The following is a 19,605-nucleotide window of genomic DNA, read 5'->3' as shown; positions in this document are numbered from 1 at the left end:
AAGCTCAAGCTACTTGAGCTTGAATCAAGTAGCTTGAATATCAAGCCAAGCCGAGAATTCTAGCCGATAATAGCATTCAGTGCAATTATCAATCGCCATGACAACACGATTGAATTCAACAACTCCATTCCAAATAAATTTCAAAACTTCACAATTATACGAACATTATAATTGACAACAATTAACAATAAAATATTTAAATCACCCTGAGATGCCCACGATGCAATGCTAATAGATCATATTTAGTAGAGAACGAATCCAATGTTTCGTTAAATTTTAATGAAGTCATAAATTTTTTTTAGCCAAATATTCCTCGGGCAATGACAAATGGCTCATAATTTTATAGCAATTTTCTCAAGATCGTATCTTGGTAACTGCAACAAAGTAACGAGCTTTCAATTGTCATAAAATTATCTCGTCTATTATCAATGTCCTAGTATAGGGATATTACTACTGAAAACAACATACTCTAATTTTTGTTACGAATGAAACAAATCTTTTGAGGGTCAAATTTAGAGGACTTTTTTCCTTAAAATTATTCAAGGAATGTCTTATTTCCCTTTGTACCCCCAATTCAGGAACACGCTGTATATCAAGGGGTTGACATCACAAGAAATTGCCTGGTTTCGCAAACATTTGCTATTCGTGACGTCATTCCATTGATTAAATGAATATACCATACTCGGTGAATACCGATATAAAGGGTAACCCACATGAAACAGTCCAGTCGGATATTTTTGTATGATTTTTTTTATATTATTCACTCAATCGACTATTCGCCTTATTGTAGACAATATAAACAAGTTCTTTCTCATCATTTTCCAGTCATATAAACTGCTGTTACTTCTATCCGCCATCTGTTGGAACAAGCTGTGTAATCAATTTATATTGTCATTACAGTTTTCTGAATTTATTTTCCGAAGTATCATACAAAAACAATAATGCATATATATCGCACATGAAAACCTTCACTTCATTAGTACCAGTCAGAACGTGTGAACTAAGTCTGTCTTTTGAATTTAGTGTTTTTGTGTTTTCGTTCATTCGTCCAAGTTTATATTATTTTACTGACCTCACTGCTGTTGTCTTTCTCCAATCAACTATTTTCCTTATCAATCGAATTTTTATCTTGAAAAGACTATCAAGGGGCATAGGTACGTAGTGCTTATATATTGTTGTGTATTTCAAAAATTTCCCTATATTGTTATATTCCGTTGACATTTTCTTGTATTATTCTTATGCTGAAAAAACTAATATTTCATTGAGGTAGAAAGTGAAATCGATAGCATACTAATATTTTGCATTTTTTGAGCAAATATCATGTTGAAAAATAATACTCAAGTAGATTGGTATTCTTTTGCATCTAAAAAATTTGTTTTTGTCAATATCTAATTTTTTCACAAGACAAAAGTTCTTTTATGCTTACATCAAATTACCTTCATTTCTGATCTTGAAAAATTATTTCACAAAAAAATTTTGTTGTTGTATTTCTTTCTCGAATAGTGTTGATCTCATCCCTAGTGGGCTCCTCAATTTTATTGTTTTCCTAAATTAATAATGGCTATACTCGTAGTTCAAGTATTATATATATAACTGTACTGGATCTTATTGTGATTTAATTACAGCATATACAAATCCAAATCCAAATTACTTGCCCACAAAAGGATATAGTTATAATAAATAGAAAATGAATCCCGATAATAATGAAGTTCGAAGGGAAACTACAATTGTTACAATTGAAAGTATACCAAAGAGGTTCGCTGATGACAGTTTTAACCAGCAAGAAATGAACCCTGAGAAAAATGAAGTTGAAACAACCCCAACAAATACAGCTGAAAGTACACCAATGAGTGCCAATCCTCCGAGCAATCCTCAAGCTAGTCAAAAGGAAACACCGGAAGAAAAAGTAAGGGTGCACGATGAAAGTTCACTGTGAATTTTATGGAAATATAATTATAATTGCCTTCAACATTCATAATTTTTTATGTCTAGTTTATTCATGCGACAATTGCGCCTTTGGAGAACACAAATCCTTATAAGGTATATGTGGTAGACAAATTGTGCATGAACGAACGAGCTCTCAAAAACTCCTGACTCCACGTTAATACTTTCCTCACGTATTTTTCGAATATTCTATGGTTCCGACATGGCTTTCAATGTTTTCTTTGTATATTGGCAATATTAGTGAGATCTATTGTCCCTGAAATATCAATTTATAATTCATGAATCTTGATCTGGTTATTTTTTATATACTGAGAAAAATTGTAGAAGAATTCATGCACAAAATTCATTATTTGTAGTTTTATATTCAAATTTCAAAGTGAATTTTCTTCACAAGAGTACCAGTACCAAGTATTGAGCCGTAGTTGGTACCAATTTTAAATATGATAAAAACAAAATTTCGTCTTGAAAGTAGAGTAAAAACCATAAAAGTTTCAAGCACAATTAAGAAAAAAAATGTCGCTTCACTAACGTCATTACAGACGTTTAGCTTCTTCACGTATGCATGGACAAAATTTCGGGCTAATCCATAGAATAATAAACAGAGATAGAGGGAGTATACGCAATTTTTACATGTCCCCAACATGATTATATTATGTTGTCGGATTGTGATATATTTTCAAATCCACAATTTTACTATATCGTTATGAATGTATATTATATTGAATGTGAGTGATTCCCGATTAAATATGGAAATTTGAATATTTGGAATCCGATATTTTTCCTAATTGTCGAATTTTTCATAAGAAGCAGAATATTTATTATTTTCTCTATCTACCTTCTGAAATCCAAGATTTGGCAACTTTTGCTCTCCTAGTGTCATCGTTTGTTTCTCGTCTTTTGGCGCCGTTGAAGTTTGTTTTCTGAATTCATGATATATTTATTATGTCATTATATTTTGAAATAATATGAAACGTTGATTCACTATGGGACATAAGAAGTGCGTTCTCTGTGGAGAAACTAGCAAATTGAAAGTGAAATATCGTATAACTGATATGTTTTCATTTCCGCGCACCGTATGTCGAATTTGATAGTTCATGTTGGGGACAAAATTTGCTAACTGAAAATGACGTATGCTCTCTCTATCTATGTTTATTGAGGTTTATGTTTAGCTTCATATAGAATTTTATGTTGTCAGCATCATCAGAATTATCGAAATAGAAAATTGCAGCCGTATATAAAGGGTGTTTTTTTTAGAGCTATAGAACTTTAAATTGCAATAAAACAACGATGGATTATTCGATTGACATGAGACACAAGATAATCTTGTGGCATTACATTTCAAATATGACCGCCACGGCTGGCTCGGATGTAGTCCAATCTGGACGTCCAATTTTCGATTACTTTTTCCAACATTTGTGGCCGTATATCGGCAATAACACGGCGAATGTTGTCTTCCAAATGGTCAAGGGTTTGTGGCTTATCCGCATAGACTAATGACTTTACATAGCCTCACAGAAAGTAGTCTAGCGGTGTTAAATCACAAGATCTTGGAGGCCAATTCACAGGTCCAAAACGTGAAATTAGGCGGTCACCAAACGTGTCTTTCAATAAATCGATTGTGGCACCAGCTGTGTGACATGTTTCGCCGTCTTGTTGGAACCACAGCTCCTGGACATAATGGTTGTTCAATTCAGGAATGAAAAAGTTAGTAATCATGGCTCTATACTGATTACTATTGACTGTAACGTTCTGGCCATCATCGTTTTTGAAGAAGTACGGACCAATGATTCCACCAGCCCATAAAGCGCACCAAACAGTCAGTTTTTCGGGATTTAACGGTGTATCGACATACACTTGAGGATTAGCTTCACTCCAAATGCGGCAGTTTTGTTTGTTGACGAAGCCATCCAACCAGAAGTCCGCTTCATCGCTAAACAAAATTCGCTTATGAAAATCGGGAACGTATTCCGCACAGAACCATTATTTTCGAAATAAAATGTCACTATTAGCAAGCGTTGTTCAGGCGTGAGTGTATTCATGATAAATTGCCAAACCAAATTGAGAATAAATCAATTGACAGCTGTTAAATCGGTCGCCATCTTGAACAGTAATGCCAACTTAAAGTTATATACCTCGAAAAAAAACACCCGATAGAAGAAGAATAACAGAAAATCAGTATCATTCATGTACCAATTGCATCCTTATTGGCGCATAAATGAACGAGTCCTCAAAATCTCCTGATTTCAAGTCTCTTATCATTCAAAGTGCTTATTCTTTCAGAAAAAATTACTGCATTTACAATCATCAGATGGAATAAGTTTCTCAGTGCCTGTAGAAATCACAAGAATATCGACCACACTCTATGACATGGTGGAAAACTTGGGGTTAGACGATGAAGTGGTCATCCTACCTATAATTGAGGGTAATATATTGAGCAGAATAATTGAGTGGGCAGAGCGTTACGAATTTGATCCGGTATTAATAGAAAACCTTAGAGATGTGAGACCATTGTCCAATTGGAATGATAGAGAATTTGTCAATTACGAAGCTACCACCTTGTTACAACTGTGCAAAGCAGCGGATTATTTAGATATAAAAGGATTGTATGACGTAACTTCTAAAGCAATGTCAAAACATCTGGACGGTAAAAACTTCGATGAAGTAATGGAAATATTAGAGAGGTCAAAGTGGGAAGCTTTTCAGGAATCTAAGCCTAGAATATTATAATGATAGAAACTTTCAATCGAAATTTTTTTAACTGATGTTTTCAATAAAAATTCAAATGTATCACATTTGATGATTATATTCAATAATTGAATTAGTTTAAAATTCACAGCAATTATTGAAACGTCTGAAATTGGAGGAAATATTTGTTACCTTCACTTGTATGTCTTTTAATAAATCAATTTCTGTGTGAGAAATAGCGATTTTTTTTAATATAAAAATTTTATTAATTTAAAAAAAAAATAACTGCTCTGCCAATAAGTGTGGAAGATTGCATCTTCGTCCAGCAAGTATTCTGAGCTGCCAAGGAACAACTGATGGCCTCTTCCGAATTTTAGGTGTGTACATATGCAACGAATAAAACCAGATATAGTCCATTCAGGAATTATTGAAGTAGGCCTTGAACGTCTGGTCTCGGCTTCATTTCTGGTTACAAAAATATCACCAAAAGTAATTGGTGTTCGTCATAGAATTTATCAGTTTATATTATTTTCATAAATTTTTGTACCTGAAAGATCCAAAATTTTCGAAATTTTGAAGAAACTCATACAGTCAAGATTTCATAAATTGGAATTCAGATTCTATAACCTAAAAATATATTGAAATGCTTTCACATTCCAAGAAAATCCAATGAAGAGATATCTCTTCATTTAAGAGTCGTACATGAAAGACCCCATAGAAGATCATTTAAATATGCATGTTTATTTTATCGAAGAGTGTTCAAAGTTGTGTCGTTCTTGATGGAGACTGGGTATCTGTTTGAAAAATTTTAATCATATAACGTGCTATTTTATCCGAAGATTTAAGGATCGTTTCAACTATGATCTGTGGTAGCTGAACTGGTGAAGAAAACAGAGAAAACTTGTTGATAAAATTTTAATACTATAGCTAAGTGCCATATCATAACAAAAGAGAAATAAAATTTAAAGAATCCTTTTACTATATGAAGAATTTTAACATTTCCATTGTACTGTTACTTTCAAAATTGGAACCAATTTACCAGCCAAAGTGTAAAATATTTTCAAGTCACAGTTCATGACACGAATGATAAATTTAAGTTCGATAAATAAATGGTTTTTCAATGCTAAAAGTTCAAGAAAAAAGCTATAGTATATCATAAGCAATATGCATAGAAATTTAATGATTTTTTCTCGATGAACCTACAATTGTTGTTATCGTTAACGTTTTGAAGCAAATATTTGATTCTCGTTGTTTTGAGAATCACAGAGGATTGAAGTAAATTACTTCAGTGGGTCACATACCATCCAGAATAGATTAGAATTAAAAGTTCGTTTTGAAGATGCATGAAAAGAATTCGATAACATATTCAGTTTCAAGAAAAAGATCATTTTAATTTCATCCAAGTTTCATCCAGATATAAATGAATTTCACAGTTTGTTTCGAGTAATTTCTGTATTTAATTTACTATAAAACAGTACTCTATTTAATTTTTTTTTGATTAACTGTTTTGAACTTGTAACAAATTAATTTTATGTATTGTTGTCTTTGATTGATTGAATTCCAGGTGCTATTGCTATCCAGACTGATATATTCATTGCTTATGCAAATATCAAATTCATTCAATGATTCTTTGAAGGTGAAATCATATTGCACAGGTTATCTTTCACTAATAATCTGTAATGAAATAACTTCCTTCTCCTTTTTTCTTTGAAATTCTTCCAATATTACTTCCAAATTAACTGATCGATAGGTATTCAAAATTGATACAATTAAGTCTCACAATTTCTTTGATCAGAACCATTAACACAAATAAACTAAACTAAATTTAATCTTCTGTCAATTACATTTCCAATACCAACCCGAATTCAAATTATTACTGAATGAGTTATTATAGTATATCCAAAGTCACTTGAAGGAAGCTGAATATTTAGATTATACAAGGGTTTTCCAAGTTTCCAGAAATTCCTTTGGGGGCAGTGAATTTATTGCCTAACAATACTTCCAAATAAAACCTGGTATTTACCGGATCACGGTATCCACTTCAACAGTACTTCTATGGCTAAGCGTTTTTATGGACTAGTTCAAGTGACTTTGGATATACTATATTAACTTTCGATTTTCCATAGCCGCCAGGGATGTCTATAATTCCTGAACGGACTATTGTTGAAAAGTTCAGAATGGTCTAAAATGCATCTCGCGAGTGAAAATTTTAAATTCAATAAATAAATTGTTTTTCAATGCTAAAAGTTCGAGACAACAACTATAGTATATCAAAAGCAATATGAATAGAAATTAAATGATTTTTTCTCGATAAACCTACAATTGTTGTTATCGTTAACGTTTTGAAACAAATATTCGATTCTCGTTGTTTTGAGAATCACAGAGGATTGAAGAAAATTAATTCAGTGAATCACATACCATCCAGAATAAATTAGAATTAAAAGTTCGTTTTGAGGATGACTGAAAATAATTCGATAACATTTTCAGTTTCAAGAAAAAAGATCATTTTAATTTCATCCAAGTTTCATTCAGATATAAATGAATTTCACAGTTTGTTTCGAGTAATTTCTGTATTTAATTTACTATAAAACAGTACTCTATTTAATATTTTTTTTTATTATCAATAAGAATTTTTCTTTGATTAACTGTTTTGAACTTGTAATCAATTAATTTTATGTATTGTTGTCTTTGATTGATTAAATTCGAGGTGCTATTGCTATCCAGACTGATATATTCGTTGTTTATGCTAATATTTAATTCATTCAATGATTCTTTGAAGGTGAAATCATATTGCACAGGTTTTCGTTCATAAATAATCTGTAATGAAATAACTTCCCTCTCCTTTTTTCTTTGAAATTCTTCCAATAGTACTTCCATTAACTAATCGATGGGTATTCAAAATTGATACAATTAAGTTTCACAACTTCTTTGATCAGAACCAATAACACAAAGAAACTAAACTAAATTTAATCTTCTGTCAATTACATTTCCAATACCAACCCGAATTCAAATTATTACTGAATGAGTTATTACTAACTTTCGATTTTCCATAGACGCCAGGGATGTCTATTATTCCTGAACGGACTATTGTTGAAAAGTTCAGAATGGTCTAAAATGCATCTCGCGAGTCAAACTTTTAAGTTCGATAAATAAATTGTTTTTCAATGCTAAAAGTTCAAGACAACAGCTATAGTATATCAAAAGCAATATGAATAGAAATTAAATGATTTTTTCTCGATGAACCTACAATTGTTGTTATCGTTAACGTTTTGAAACAAATATTTGATTCTCGATGTTTTGAGAATCACAGAGGATTGAAGAAAATTACTTCAGTGAATCACATACCATCCAGAATAAATTAGAATTAACAGTTCGTTTTAAGGATGCATGAAAAGAATTCGAAAAGAAAAAAGATCATTTTAATTTTACCATTCAGTCCTGAAAAGGCCACATTTGTTGTTAATATTGAAATATGTGTGGGAACTAATTTTGCTTTATTCAATAAGATAATGATTTTTCACCAAATAGATTACCATGAAACGAAATGTCATCAAAACCTCCAATAAGAATGTAGATGCTGAAATATATATTCGATCAGCTAATTAGCACGATTTCAATCTGATTTGTACCCAGCTAACCAAGTTCACGTGTACATTACTGGCGTTTTGTGTTGCATATCACAGAACCACCTGTTCCTCTGTTCTCAACCTTGTTACCGATATGCATCCCTTGTTGATAAGCTGCAGCCAACTGGGCAAAATGCCAAATGATCCCACTGTCAGATAATATCGTGTAGCTCTCCAACAATTACAGTACTCACGAACAGGTGTGGCAGAGAGCGTATTCCTGTTCATACCTTCTGTCAAGTGAAATATCCTCATTTCACTTATAACACATATCCTGGAACCTGGAACATACAGAGTATCCTACGAGGAATGGTCCAAATTTGACAGAGGAAAAATGGACATCATGGAGATCAATTTCATCTCATTCCAATGGTGGAAGTATATGATCGACGAGCAGTGAGCTTTTACGTGTTTGCTCAGTTCTATCTTCAATGGTCTAGTTTTCATTTTTTTTTGTTAAAGATTAATTCTAAAAATTTAAGTAAAATGAAACAAAAATGTGGAAGAATCATTGAAATATCACTAGAAATGAAAAAGTTATGGGACTTTGAAGATGCGCTTGGAAGAATAATTTCATAGTCTAGTGTGTGACGTCACGCCACTTACACGAGGCGACTGGTATTCGCAGAGTGCTTACGAATTAATTGGTGTACAATCACTTGTGCCGTTCGTGTCGTGTTTTCTTCGTTACACGATGGCTGAAATAAAAAAAAATCTTACAAATATTGTATTGTGCCTATGTGTGCAAGCACGACAATAAAAAACCCCAATAAATTGTTTTTTCATGTACCAAATGACATGAATCAAAGGAAGAAGTGGTGCAAATTAATGAGGCGTGACTTAATTGGACCTAAAACTACTTCCTATGTGTGTGAAGATCATTTTGATGTAAGTACCTATCAGTACCAGCTGTCTATTTCTGATAATAAAAATACTAAGGTGTAAGTTGGTTTGAAATAAGTTAGTGAGTAAAAATAACTTTGACCTTTCACGAAGCCTTCTTCCATTATGGTGACATAAAAACAAAACTCGAGTTAAAACTACACTGTACAACTACAAACGGCGCGAGAGCCTTGGCGCGGCTAAGTATTTAAACGTAATTTATGGTGTAGCGATCACAGGCAAGTGGCGTGACGTCACAGACGAGTCGGAGACCAAAGACGTTCCGTGCTAAAATATGTAAACTTAAATAATCTATTTCTCAGTCATTTATGGATGGATTTTCGAAATTTTTTCACTGATTCATCAGTTTTACTCTATATTTCAATTCTATCGTGTCAAATATAGTATTATCAACATCACTAAACTAGTCCATTCTCCGAGATATTTCTGAAAGAAATAAGGGAAGCTCTGACATGAAGCAAGAAGAATTTGGATGGTCGTTCATTCATGCGCCAATGGCACCCTAGAAGATCACATATAGATATAGATAGTTATGTGGTCTCCTAAGGTGCAATTGGCGAATCGAGGAAGGGGCGCTCGAAAGCTATCTATTCTATTTCTTCTGTATTATACTTGGAATTGTTTTTCTCCACGACTGCTATACAATATAGCTCTTCTTACTTCGAACATTCAAGTATTTCACAACATAATAAGTAATAATAATTCTATACACCTGGTTTCGTAAGTCTTTTGACTGGATTTCATTCCATCACTTGTTTTGGTAATAGTAATGGTAATATTTATACACCCTCAAATTTTACATGGTACATTAAAATAACAATCATATAAAAATTGAAACATAAAAATTCTTCTAAAGAATAAAATGCACCTTTTACCAATATTTAATTCATTTTGCTCCTGAAATTATTTTCCGGTAAGTTCTTTATTTCATCAGGAAGCCTTTGGAAAATCTTAATTGTTAAATAACTAGAAATATTCCTGAGTGTTCTTTTTCCTGTGGAGTATGTTTTTGTTCAAGAATAGTATATTCTAAAACAAGTAGCAGAATGGGCTCCTATTCCAACACAAATGCGAAGTTTTCGAACGTATGCGTGTTGGAATTACTTTCTGCAACGAATAGTAGACTCGATATAAGAAAATATTTTTTCTATTTCAGAGTTTTGTGGAATATTGATTAAATTCAACGGAAAATTTAGACTATTCATCCTAGTGTCTTTTGTATTGTATCGTGGTAGTTTGCGTGACTGTTACAAAAATTGACAGATTACGGAATTTGAATCGTATAATATAATAATCGGATTTTTGAATAATTCATAATTACGCAATAAAATCGTGAATTATTCCTGATGAAACCTTGATAATTTTTTATTTTCACCACTCGAACTTGTTTATTTGAGGCGAAAATATTCAAACAAAACGAATATAGATGAAATCACTCGTACTAACGGACTTGTGATTTCACATATCGATTTGTACTCAAATTTTTGCCAAATAAACAAATTTGTTTTCGTGGAAAAAAAAACATTATCGATAAATACTCGTGGTATTATCTTTGATAATTTATTCAACTACCACTGAATGAATGTGCAAAAGCTTAAGCTAATTTCCAAGTAGAAATATTTGCATCTTCCTCAGGTACTTCCAAGCAAATTAAAGTTCATTTAAAGCAGAGCAAATCAGCAGAAGATATTCTGGTAATAAAAAAAATGTCTGCAATTCATTTATTGGAGTTGGGTACCGGTGAATGTGATTTGAAGGGGCAATTTTACTTGTGAATTATGATGAATAGTTATCTCCGCCACTGAACTCTTGATCTTCTGAAACTCAGAATAATATTAAAATTTGGAATGAGAAAAGTTTTTTCAATCCTGAAAGTGAAAATAATTTTGCACCATTGTGAACGTGCTGATTTTCAATTAGTTTCTCGAAACATCACAGATAACATGACATATTTTCACAATTACATGTGAAAACCTCGAGTCGTATCAGTGTTTGATTGTATTGCTGAATGTGTTGATCGATTTTATATTTTCAATGTTTTCTGTATCCCAAGTTTTTTTTATCGTCATAGGTTGCCTGACACTGACTTATTTCATGCATATTATAAAAAATAATTTCTTTATTGTTGCTGTCGTTTTTATAGCTTGTTATTATAAACATTTTATACTAGATCGGCGACAAGATGACGACGAATATGAATAATAAGGAAATGAAAATTATTAGAAACGACAGTAGAAATGATGAAGAGGAGAAATCACCAAACGTGAGTACATTATGCATTTTCACGAAATTTCGTTATTTTTTTTTCATCCAATATGGTATAAGTCTCACAACTCGTAGAAATAATGATATTTTGTCAAAAAAATGAAGGAGTGAATTTGAAAATACTATATCAATCGCGATATCTAATATCCCGAAATTTAATTCGTGATTCAATAAAGTTTTGCCAACTAAAATTTTTCTACAACTTCGGCAGAAATCCTCAGATCAATGTTCAAGTTTCGATCCAAGACCTAGAAAATTTTAGAAATCCATTCAGAATTGTGGATGAAACGTAGATTATGGCTAATGTTCACGATAGCTGACTCAAATGGTCAATGTCCGAAGATCTTCGTTAATCAATAAAACAAGTCTTATACCTTCTATGTTTTTATACTACCTAAAACATCGTATTAACAATTGGATATTCAAAATTTTCGCAAGTTCATATCCAGACGCTAAAGATTCTAGGTACCGGATTTTTCACCATAATTTGACCCCCCCCTTTAACTTTGTTACTAGAAGAGGTACAAAAAAATGTTTTCTACAAAAGTTTCACGAAATCGACTAGTGTTTTTTAAAATGATTTCACAAAACGAAATATATACAGAGTGGGCAACTTATTCATAGCAACTTCATTTTTTCAAATGGAACAACCTGTATATTTCTCTATATTTGACTAGCTCTTTTTTTCCTGATTTCCAATATATAACATATGTTCGGCCTATCTCTCTTATTCTGAGTACCACAGAGTTTCAAATTCTAAGAACCACCTGGCAATAGTAATCAATTTTCAAGTGGAAGGCTGCGATAACTCAAAATGCCCTTTTTGAGATATCTCGTTGGGAACGATAAGACATACGTTTTTCACTATAAATTGGAATTGGATCATTTGGATGCAACTCCATATATTCTCTCCTTGTAGCTTTCTTATTTTATTGTTCTCCACATAAAGCGAAAATATTTCAAATTTGCTTCTGTGTAGTGCATATTCGATGAATAGTTTTATTCAATGACAAACGTATGTTATATATCGTAGCCAACGAGATAACTCAAAAAAGGGCATTTTGAATATCGCAGCCTTCCAATTGAAAACAATTACTTAGCATGCCAGGTGGTTCTTAGAATTTGAAACTCTGTGGTACTCAGAATAAGAGAGATAGGCCAAACATATGTTATATATTCGAAATCAGGAAAGAAAGAGCTAGTCAAATATAGAGGAATATACAGGGTGTTCCATTTGAAAAAATGAAGTTGCTATGAATATGTTGCCCACTCTGTATATATTTCATTTTGTGAAATCATTTTAAAAAACACTAGTCGATTTCGTGAAACTTTTGTAGAAAACATTTTTTTGTACCTCTTCTAGTAACAAAGTTAAAGGGGGGGTCAAATTATGGTGAAAAACCCGGTACATATATTTCAGAGTTTTATAGCAATTTCAATTGAGATACAAAAAAGTAAAAACTTATAGCTGAGATTGAAACAAGTTTTATACTTTTTCTTTTATTACGAGTACTACCAAAAATTGGATATTAATAATTTGAGGATTACATTGTGTAACTGCACAGTTTCGAATTTATTACAAGTTTATCTTTAGACACTGTAGGTTCTACAGAGTTTTATATGAATTAAAATACAAAAAAAAAAAGTGATAAAAAAACAGAAAAGGTCTATAAAATTTTGTAAAGAAGGAGAAAAGCCGTTATACAAATGCCTAGGATCTCAGGTATTATCTGATCACGTTGAACATTTTGGCATAGCACTCTTCTGTTTGTTCTATCATAATTAAATCAATCAAATGAATAATTCTCATGTTGTCGATTGTGGGAAATTGGTGGAGAAACGTTTTTTTTTTCGGTAGAATCCATTAGATGTTCGTTAAATCTAATTCAGAATGAAAAAAAGGCAGAAGACACACCTATTTTGAATCCATCGACATTTAGAAGCTAGTGAACACAAATATTTTCGAAATTATGATTGAACAAACAAAAAAGTGCTATGCCAAAATGTTCAACAAGATCAAATAAAACCTGAGATCCTAAACATTTGCATAAGGGTTTTTCTCCTTCTTTACCAAATTTTAAAGCCCTTTTCTGTTTTTTCTCTCTTTTTTTTTAATTTTTTTTTAATTCATATAAAACTCTGTAGAACCTTCAGTGTCTAAAGATAAAATTTTAATAAATTCAAAACTACGCGGTAACATAATGTGATTCTCAAATGGTTAATTTTCAATTTTTGCTAATAATGGCAGTATAAGACTTGTAAACAATAAACTGAGGAAACGGTTTGAAAAAGTACAATTTTTAGAGGAATAACAAAAATTCCCATGTTTGTAACAAAAAAACGTTGCCGGTAGAAAACAAATTGGAAAGGAACCATACAGAAGAATATTTGCTACCGTTATCGGGGCTCTTTACGAAAATTAAGAAAAATTAGAAACCTTAGAGGCACATACAATGAAGAAGTATTCAAAGTTTATATATCTTCTTTCGAACTACTCGTCCATATTTTCTCAGCTCATCTGCTATTTCTCAATAATTTCAACAACAAACATAGCTACAATAACTGTCAGCCATTTTACAAGGTCACGCTACTCTGACAATAGTCACCCTTGTAAACTGTCAAAACTATCACTATCAAGGAAAGTATCATCAACAGTACTATCATCGCGAAAATAAACCATTATTAAATACAGTTTTCCCCATAATTGGACGAACTGAAATGTATACAAAAGGAGGATGGTATCATTTTTCTCTAATTCTGTGGTTATTCCGTTCATTCTTCCACATCTTGTAGAACAAAATCGTGCGAGAATATATCAGAAACGCACAGTTTTCATGGTTATATTTTATTATTCTATGTTGGCACTCCGAACTTTGTTAATTCATCAAATTGCCTTAAAGAAATCAGTTCTGCCAACCAACATTTTTCAATGCAAAAATCACTAAATTATATTTATGGAAATATTTCATTAATTTCAATGAAAATGCAATGAATTAGAGAAAATAATGTATAATACTCGTACAGAAAGCTCATTCTACCACTCGTTCATTCCAAAACTCGCCACTTCGTGGCTCGTTTTTGAATTTTGAACTCGTGGAAGAATATCAATGCCTTCTGCACTTGTATTATAAATAACTATTTCGCTTTTGATTGGGTCTAAAAATTTCCACTGAATTTCAAAATTTGAACAAACACGCGAAAACGTTTAACTTCGCTTCAAAACTTTTGCCATTATTCGTTTGTTTTCAAGATGATTCACACAGTTCTCAATTTTTCAGAACATTCTTATATATTTGAAATCAGCTGATGGGGCTGTCTTCAGAGTACCTGCAAAAATATTGAGATGTTCAAATACCCTTAATTCCATGTTTGAACACTCAGATCAAAAAGATGAACTTGATGTGATTAAGTTACCTTTAATTAATGCAAACATTTTGCAATTAATTATCTGTTGGGCCAAACGACACCATTCGGATCCAATAATTTCAGATGAATTGGATGAAATGAGGAGCCAAGCACTTCGAGATGAAAATGAATTCAGATTTGAAGATTTACACACAATAGTGGGCCTCTGTAGGGCAGCCAATTATCTAGACATAAAAAGATTGTTCAACGTCACTTGTAAAATTATCGCCAGTTTGATCAGTGGAAAAAGCCCCCAAGAATTAAAGAAAATGTTCGATTTTATAAGACAGGATTGAATTTTCGTCATGACCATATCAATTGTACAACATTTCATTTGCATATTGAAAAATTATGAATTGTAAACCTTTTTTTAACTGTTTCATGTTTTATATAAAAAATATTGAATAATGCCCACAATTTTGACGCAATTTCATCTAATTGTTATTTAGAGTATATTCTGTAACTAATTCATTTGAAATAAAGAAATATTTTTATTATTCCTACATATTTATAGTTACGAATGTATCAGGATATTAACGTTTACAGCATTTTAATAGTTCTTTTGCAAATAACGCTGTTGCACACTTTGCTACTTTTCTTCACTTTTCGTCCCTTTCAATTCTGAAAGTTTTTCAAGCAACGTAATTCATTTAAAAAGTTCATTTTCAACAGTAAATCCCAAATAAGATTTCTTTCATCGCTGATTTTTTATATATTGTACAGATTGATTCCCTTATTTCTGTAACCTCAATTTTTTCGAGAACGGTAAAATATGTTTTTTCTGTAAACGCCGTTTTATATAAGTCAATGAAAACTTAAGATGCGCGTAAAAGTTGACGAAAAAGGAAGAAGATGCCAGATATCGCGGCGCTAACAAATATTTTTGCTAAAGTCAGTTAATAAAACAAGTAAGTATATTTAGTAGTAAAATAACAAAATTCCAAGAGCCAAATTTTTTTTTAATTAAATAGTTGCTCTCAACTATAGTTATGAAAATACAAATAAATACTAAAATGTAACTACGTCGTCTTTTTAATATATACTTTTAGAGCGTCATACTTTTAAACAATTCAGGGCGTTTTTGATTAAATCAACAAAACGTCCTTTGATAAATTGGACAAGGAAATTTTGAAATGAAATTATGAAATTGAAAAGATGCAAGAGAGGAATAAAAGAGGCTCCTTCAAAGAAGATTCAGATAAATAATGCAAAGCAGGGCGGCAAAATTTTATTCTGTCGGGGCGCCAAAATGTCTGACGGCGGCCCTGACCACAGTCACAAAGTTGGGAGGTTTTACGGTAGTTATTAAACGATCACTTATAACCCTGAACTTTCATTAATTGAATTTCATTAATTAACTTAATTGGCTTGAAAATGGACATAGCGACCAATACAATAATCAATTTGTGTATTTATATTTTCTATTGAGTTAGAGCAATACAAAATATCACCAATTCATACAACAAAGAATGTGTAGGTGTAATCTCATTTCTAACTGAATTCTTTTCCAATTGTATATTATACCTCCCAGATACTAGAACTGCTAGATTAAAGTCACGCAATTCATGGATTAATACCTTCCTTCAATCTGATATATGTATATATTCTTTTGAGAAAGAGCAATACGAATTATTAATTTCAAACAATGAAGCATATGTGTCTATGAATCTCAGTATTAGCAGAGGCAAATGTAACGGGGCATCATACATTTCAACGTATGATACAAGAGAACAGATAAAAACCTCAGCAAAAACTCTGTCTCCCCGTATAGGTGTGGTGATTGGTTTATGTGTTTGTTTACAAAATAAGCTGACACATTTATATCGAAGGGTTTCTTCTTCATTCAAATAAAATCCTGTCATACTTTCTCTTCACCAGAAGTTGACAACGCATATATTGTAATTAAATCTGAAAACAAAAAAGAAAAGAATCAGAAAGGAGCAATAAATGTTATAATTTCCATCATATACAACATTGAATGATGACAATTGAAATCACCACAATAAATTGAAGGACAAGAAAGAATCAAATCGAAATTAATAGGTCAAAAACTAACTAATGATTTTCCAACATAATAAGCCAGAGAACAAACAGAATTCGATAGGCAATATATCAATACATAACCTGCTAAAAATCCTCTTTCACGGATAAAAGTGACAAAGAAATTTGGCTTCAGGAATGGAGTTCTTGTAATGTCTTCAATAAAAGTCTAATTTTGATCCTTCAGAGAAAGTTCTAGGTTTCAATCTTTAAAGGAAAATTAGGTGTATTCTAAATCGACTTGGGACTGGTCATGGTCGTTGCAATAATATGCTCTTCAAATGGCATTATATTGAAAGCCCAGTATGTGAGTGTGGTGTAGGAGAAACCAATTTATAAATTTTATGGTGGTTTTCAAGTTATCCATTCAGTTTTGGATTCTTTTTTAGAACGGGTCCCTAACTTCAAATCAATGTAATAGAAACTAACATTTATTGCTTCTTTCTGGTTCTTTTCTTTTTTGTTTTCAGATTCAATTATGAAGTCTTCTACCGTTGATGAAGAGAACGGATGGAGAATATTTCATTTGGATGAAGAAGAAACCCTATACGGAGATACAAAATTTATACGGAGGTTCTCATCTGTGCCCTTGTATCATACGTTGAAATGTATAATGCCCTGTTAACATTTCCTCTACTAATACAAAGATTACATCAATTCGTTATTCAAGAATCAAATAATTAAATAATAATTAAATAAATCGAGTAACTATCATAGCCGAGCGGAAGGAACAATCTATCCGGTTTCAATTCAGATGACAAAAATTCGGCTATTTCAGCATGTTACATCTCTTTGAAATCGGTAATGGAAATCACGCGATCAGTTTTCATCTCATCCGGGCTGTTTTTGGAATTCCGCTCAGTCGGATTTATATTCAGCAATTGACACACAAAAGATCGACTCAAACAAACGCTAAAATCAATATGGGACGGCATTTGTATCGTTCCGATGAAACGGGGGTTCGGTATCTTGTAAGCTACCATGTCGAAAATTGAGCCGTTCATCTCCTTTCATACATACCTCACTGTTTCATTTTATGGTGGTGGACAACTTGTGCAGAATTGTACTTACGACATCGATTCACGTTAGTTCTTGTTTTGCAATAGTAATTCTAGTAGATCTTGTGAGCTACCATGTCGGAAAGTGATATGTTCATCAGTGGCGTACCTAAAAGGGGCAACGCTCAATGTGCAATGTGCGGTGTTTTCTATGCGGGATCTGCGGGATTCAATATTAAAATTGCATGTTAGACAATAAAAGCGCAAACGCCATTTGAAACGTCCCAGAAAGCAATAAACGAATCATTAGTTACGGACGAAGATGACTAATCACTAATTACTAATCAAGACTAATTACTGTTGAAACTACACTACGATTCATGATCAGCATTTTGAAAAGTCATTATAACTCGACTTGGGTAAAGAAATGGTTAAAGGTCTATTTTCTAGCATAAAAGAGCGCCGTAATGACAAGTATATTATATGATATCATATTTAAAAAAATCTGGAATTTCTGGGAAACAGTCAATTTCTACAAATGGCCAAGAAGATACATTTTTACTTCATAGCAAATCAACATTACGAAATGAAATTTAGAGTTCGACTGACAGACTGCAAAAAGAGACGACTTTAGGAGACAAAACACAATCCCGAACCGAAGACCATGTAACTTATACTGATGGGTATAATGTACAGGGTGGGCAAATAAGCGAGGTAAGCGGCTATATCTCAGGATCCACTCATCGTAGAGACTTTTACCACTAAAGTGTACAAAAAAAACACACTGGAAATTGTTTTGAAGTTCATACCTCTACCGCTAGGGGGCGTAATAGCTACCGGCGAGTAGAAAAATGAATTTTACTCGAAAATGTTTCATATGAAGTTGAAGAAAAAATACCATCACTGTAATTCTTGGAAAATTCTCTATCTTTTTGAATTGTCACTTTCGATTTTACGACATCAAATAAGGGTAGGTGGAAGGGACAAATCTGACTGATTGAAATTCCTGTAACTTCAGTTTGGCTCAACATTTTTGAGCAAATAAGATATCGTCTGGAAGATAATATCTTGTTGATTGAGGACAAAATATACTCATGATAAATTTTTTTTTTCTACTTTCGATGGGGGGCGCTAAGTCAGAAGTTCATTGTTTTGTTCATTTTACTCCAAAATTTCAAATGTAATGATAAAATTTTCTTAACAGAAACAGAAATTCTATCAAATTTGCATAAAAAAACCTGAATGTCGCAAAGCGATAGTTTCAGGCGTTCTGAAGTTATGGCCGAAAGAAGATTTTCTTCAACTGATGCACTGCGAAAAACCAAATTGTGTCTTTAAGATCTGACAGAAACAGAAATCCCATCAAATTTGTATGAAAAAACCTAAAGGTCGCAAAGCGATAGCTTCAGGCGTTCTGGAGTTATGGCCGAAAGAAGACACAATTTAGATTTTCAGTGCATCAGTTGAAGAAAATCTTCTTTCGGCCAACTCCAGAACGCTATCGCTTTGCGACCTTCGGAAAATTTTTTGTCGAAAAATGTTCGTAAAATTTTCCATACCTAACCCTTAGAAAATAGAAAAAACATTAAAAATTCCTTCATGGGACTATTGTCCCATTTTATTGATTGCTTCGAATATTTCGAGATTACCCGCGACAAAAGTGGGAAATCCTACCCCACCTGCCGTATTCTTCATACGTTGCTTCCTCGGACTATCACTTGTTGCGATCAATGGCACAC

The 19,605-nt window shown here is 32.4% G+C and overlaps 2 protein-coding genes across 3 annotated transcripts; both read left to right on the top strand.

The window, feature by feature from the left end:
• Nucleotides 1-831: 831 nt before the first annotated feature.
• Nucleotides 832-4,865, top strand: LOC123688982 (S-phase kinase-associated protein 1-like). 2 transcript variants are annotated; one of them, XM_045627760.1, is made up of 3 exons: nt 832-1,154; nt 1,626-1,921; nt 4,225-4,865. In XM_045627760.1, the coding sequence occupies exons 2-3, from the start codon at nt 1,688-1,690 to the stop codon at nt 4,669-4,671; spliced, it is 681 nt and encodes a 226-aa protein (XP_045483716.1). In that variant the 5' UTR covers nt 832-1,154; nt 1,626-1,687; the 3' UTR covers nt 4,672-4,865. The 2 variants fall into 2 exon arrangements, with proteins under 2 accessions (XP_045483716.1, XP_045483717.1); XM_045627761.1 differs by having other exon boundaries at nt 863-1,154; nt 1,626-1,906.
• Nucleotides 4,866-11,073: 6,208 nt separating this feature from the next.
• On the top strand, nt 11,074-15,325 carry LOC123688981 (skp1-related protein-like). Its single transcript, XM_045627759.1, has 2 exons — nt 11,074-11,421; nt 14,702-15,325. Exons 1-2 carry the CDS (start codon nt 11,341-11,343, stop codon nt 15,122-15,124), a joined length of 504 nt encoding a protein of 167 aa, XP_045483715.1. The 5' UTR covers nt 11,074-11,340; the 3' UTR covers nt 15,125-15,325.
• Nucleotides 15,326-19,605: the final 4,280 nt, after the last annotated feature.

Source organism: Harmonia axyridis, chromosome 1, assembly GCF_914767665.1.
Source record: "Harmonia axyridis chromosome 1, icHarAxyr1.1, whole genome shotgun sequence".
Lineage (NCBI taxonomy): Eukaryota > Metazoa > Arthropoda > Insecta > Coleoptera > Coccinellidae > Harmonia > Harmonia axyridis.
This window is presented reverse-complemented; position numbering and strand designations above follow the sequence as displayed.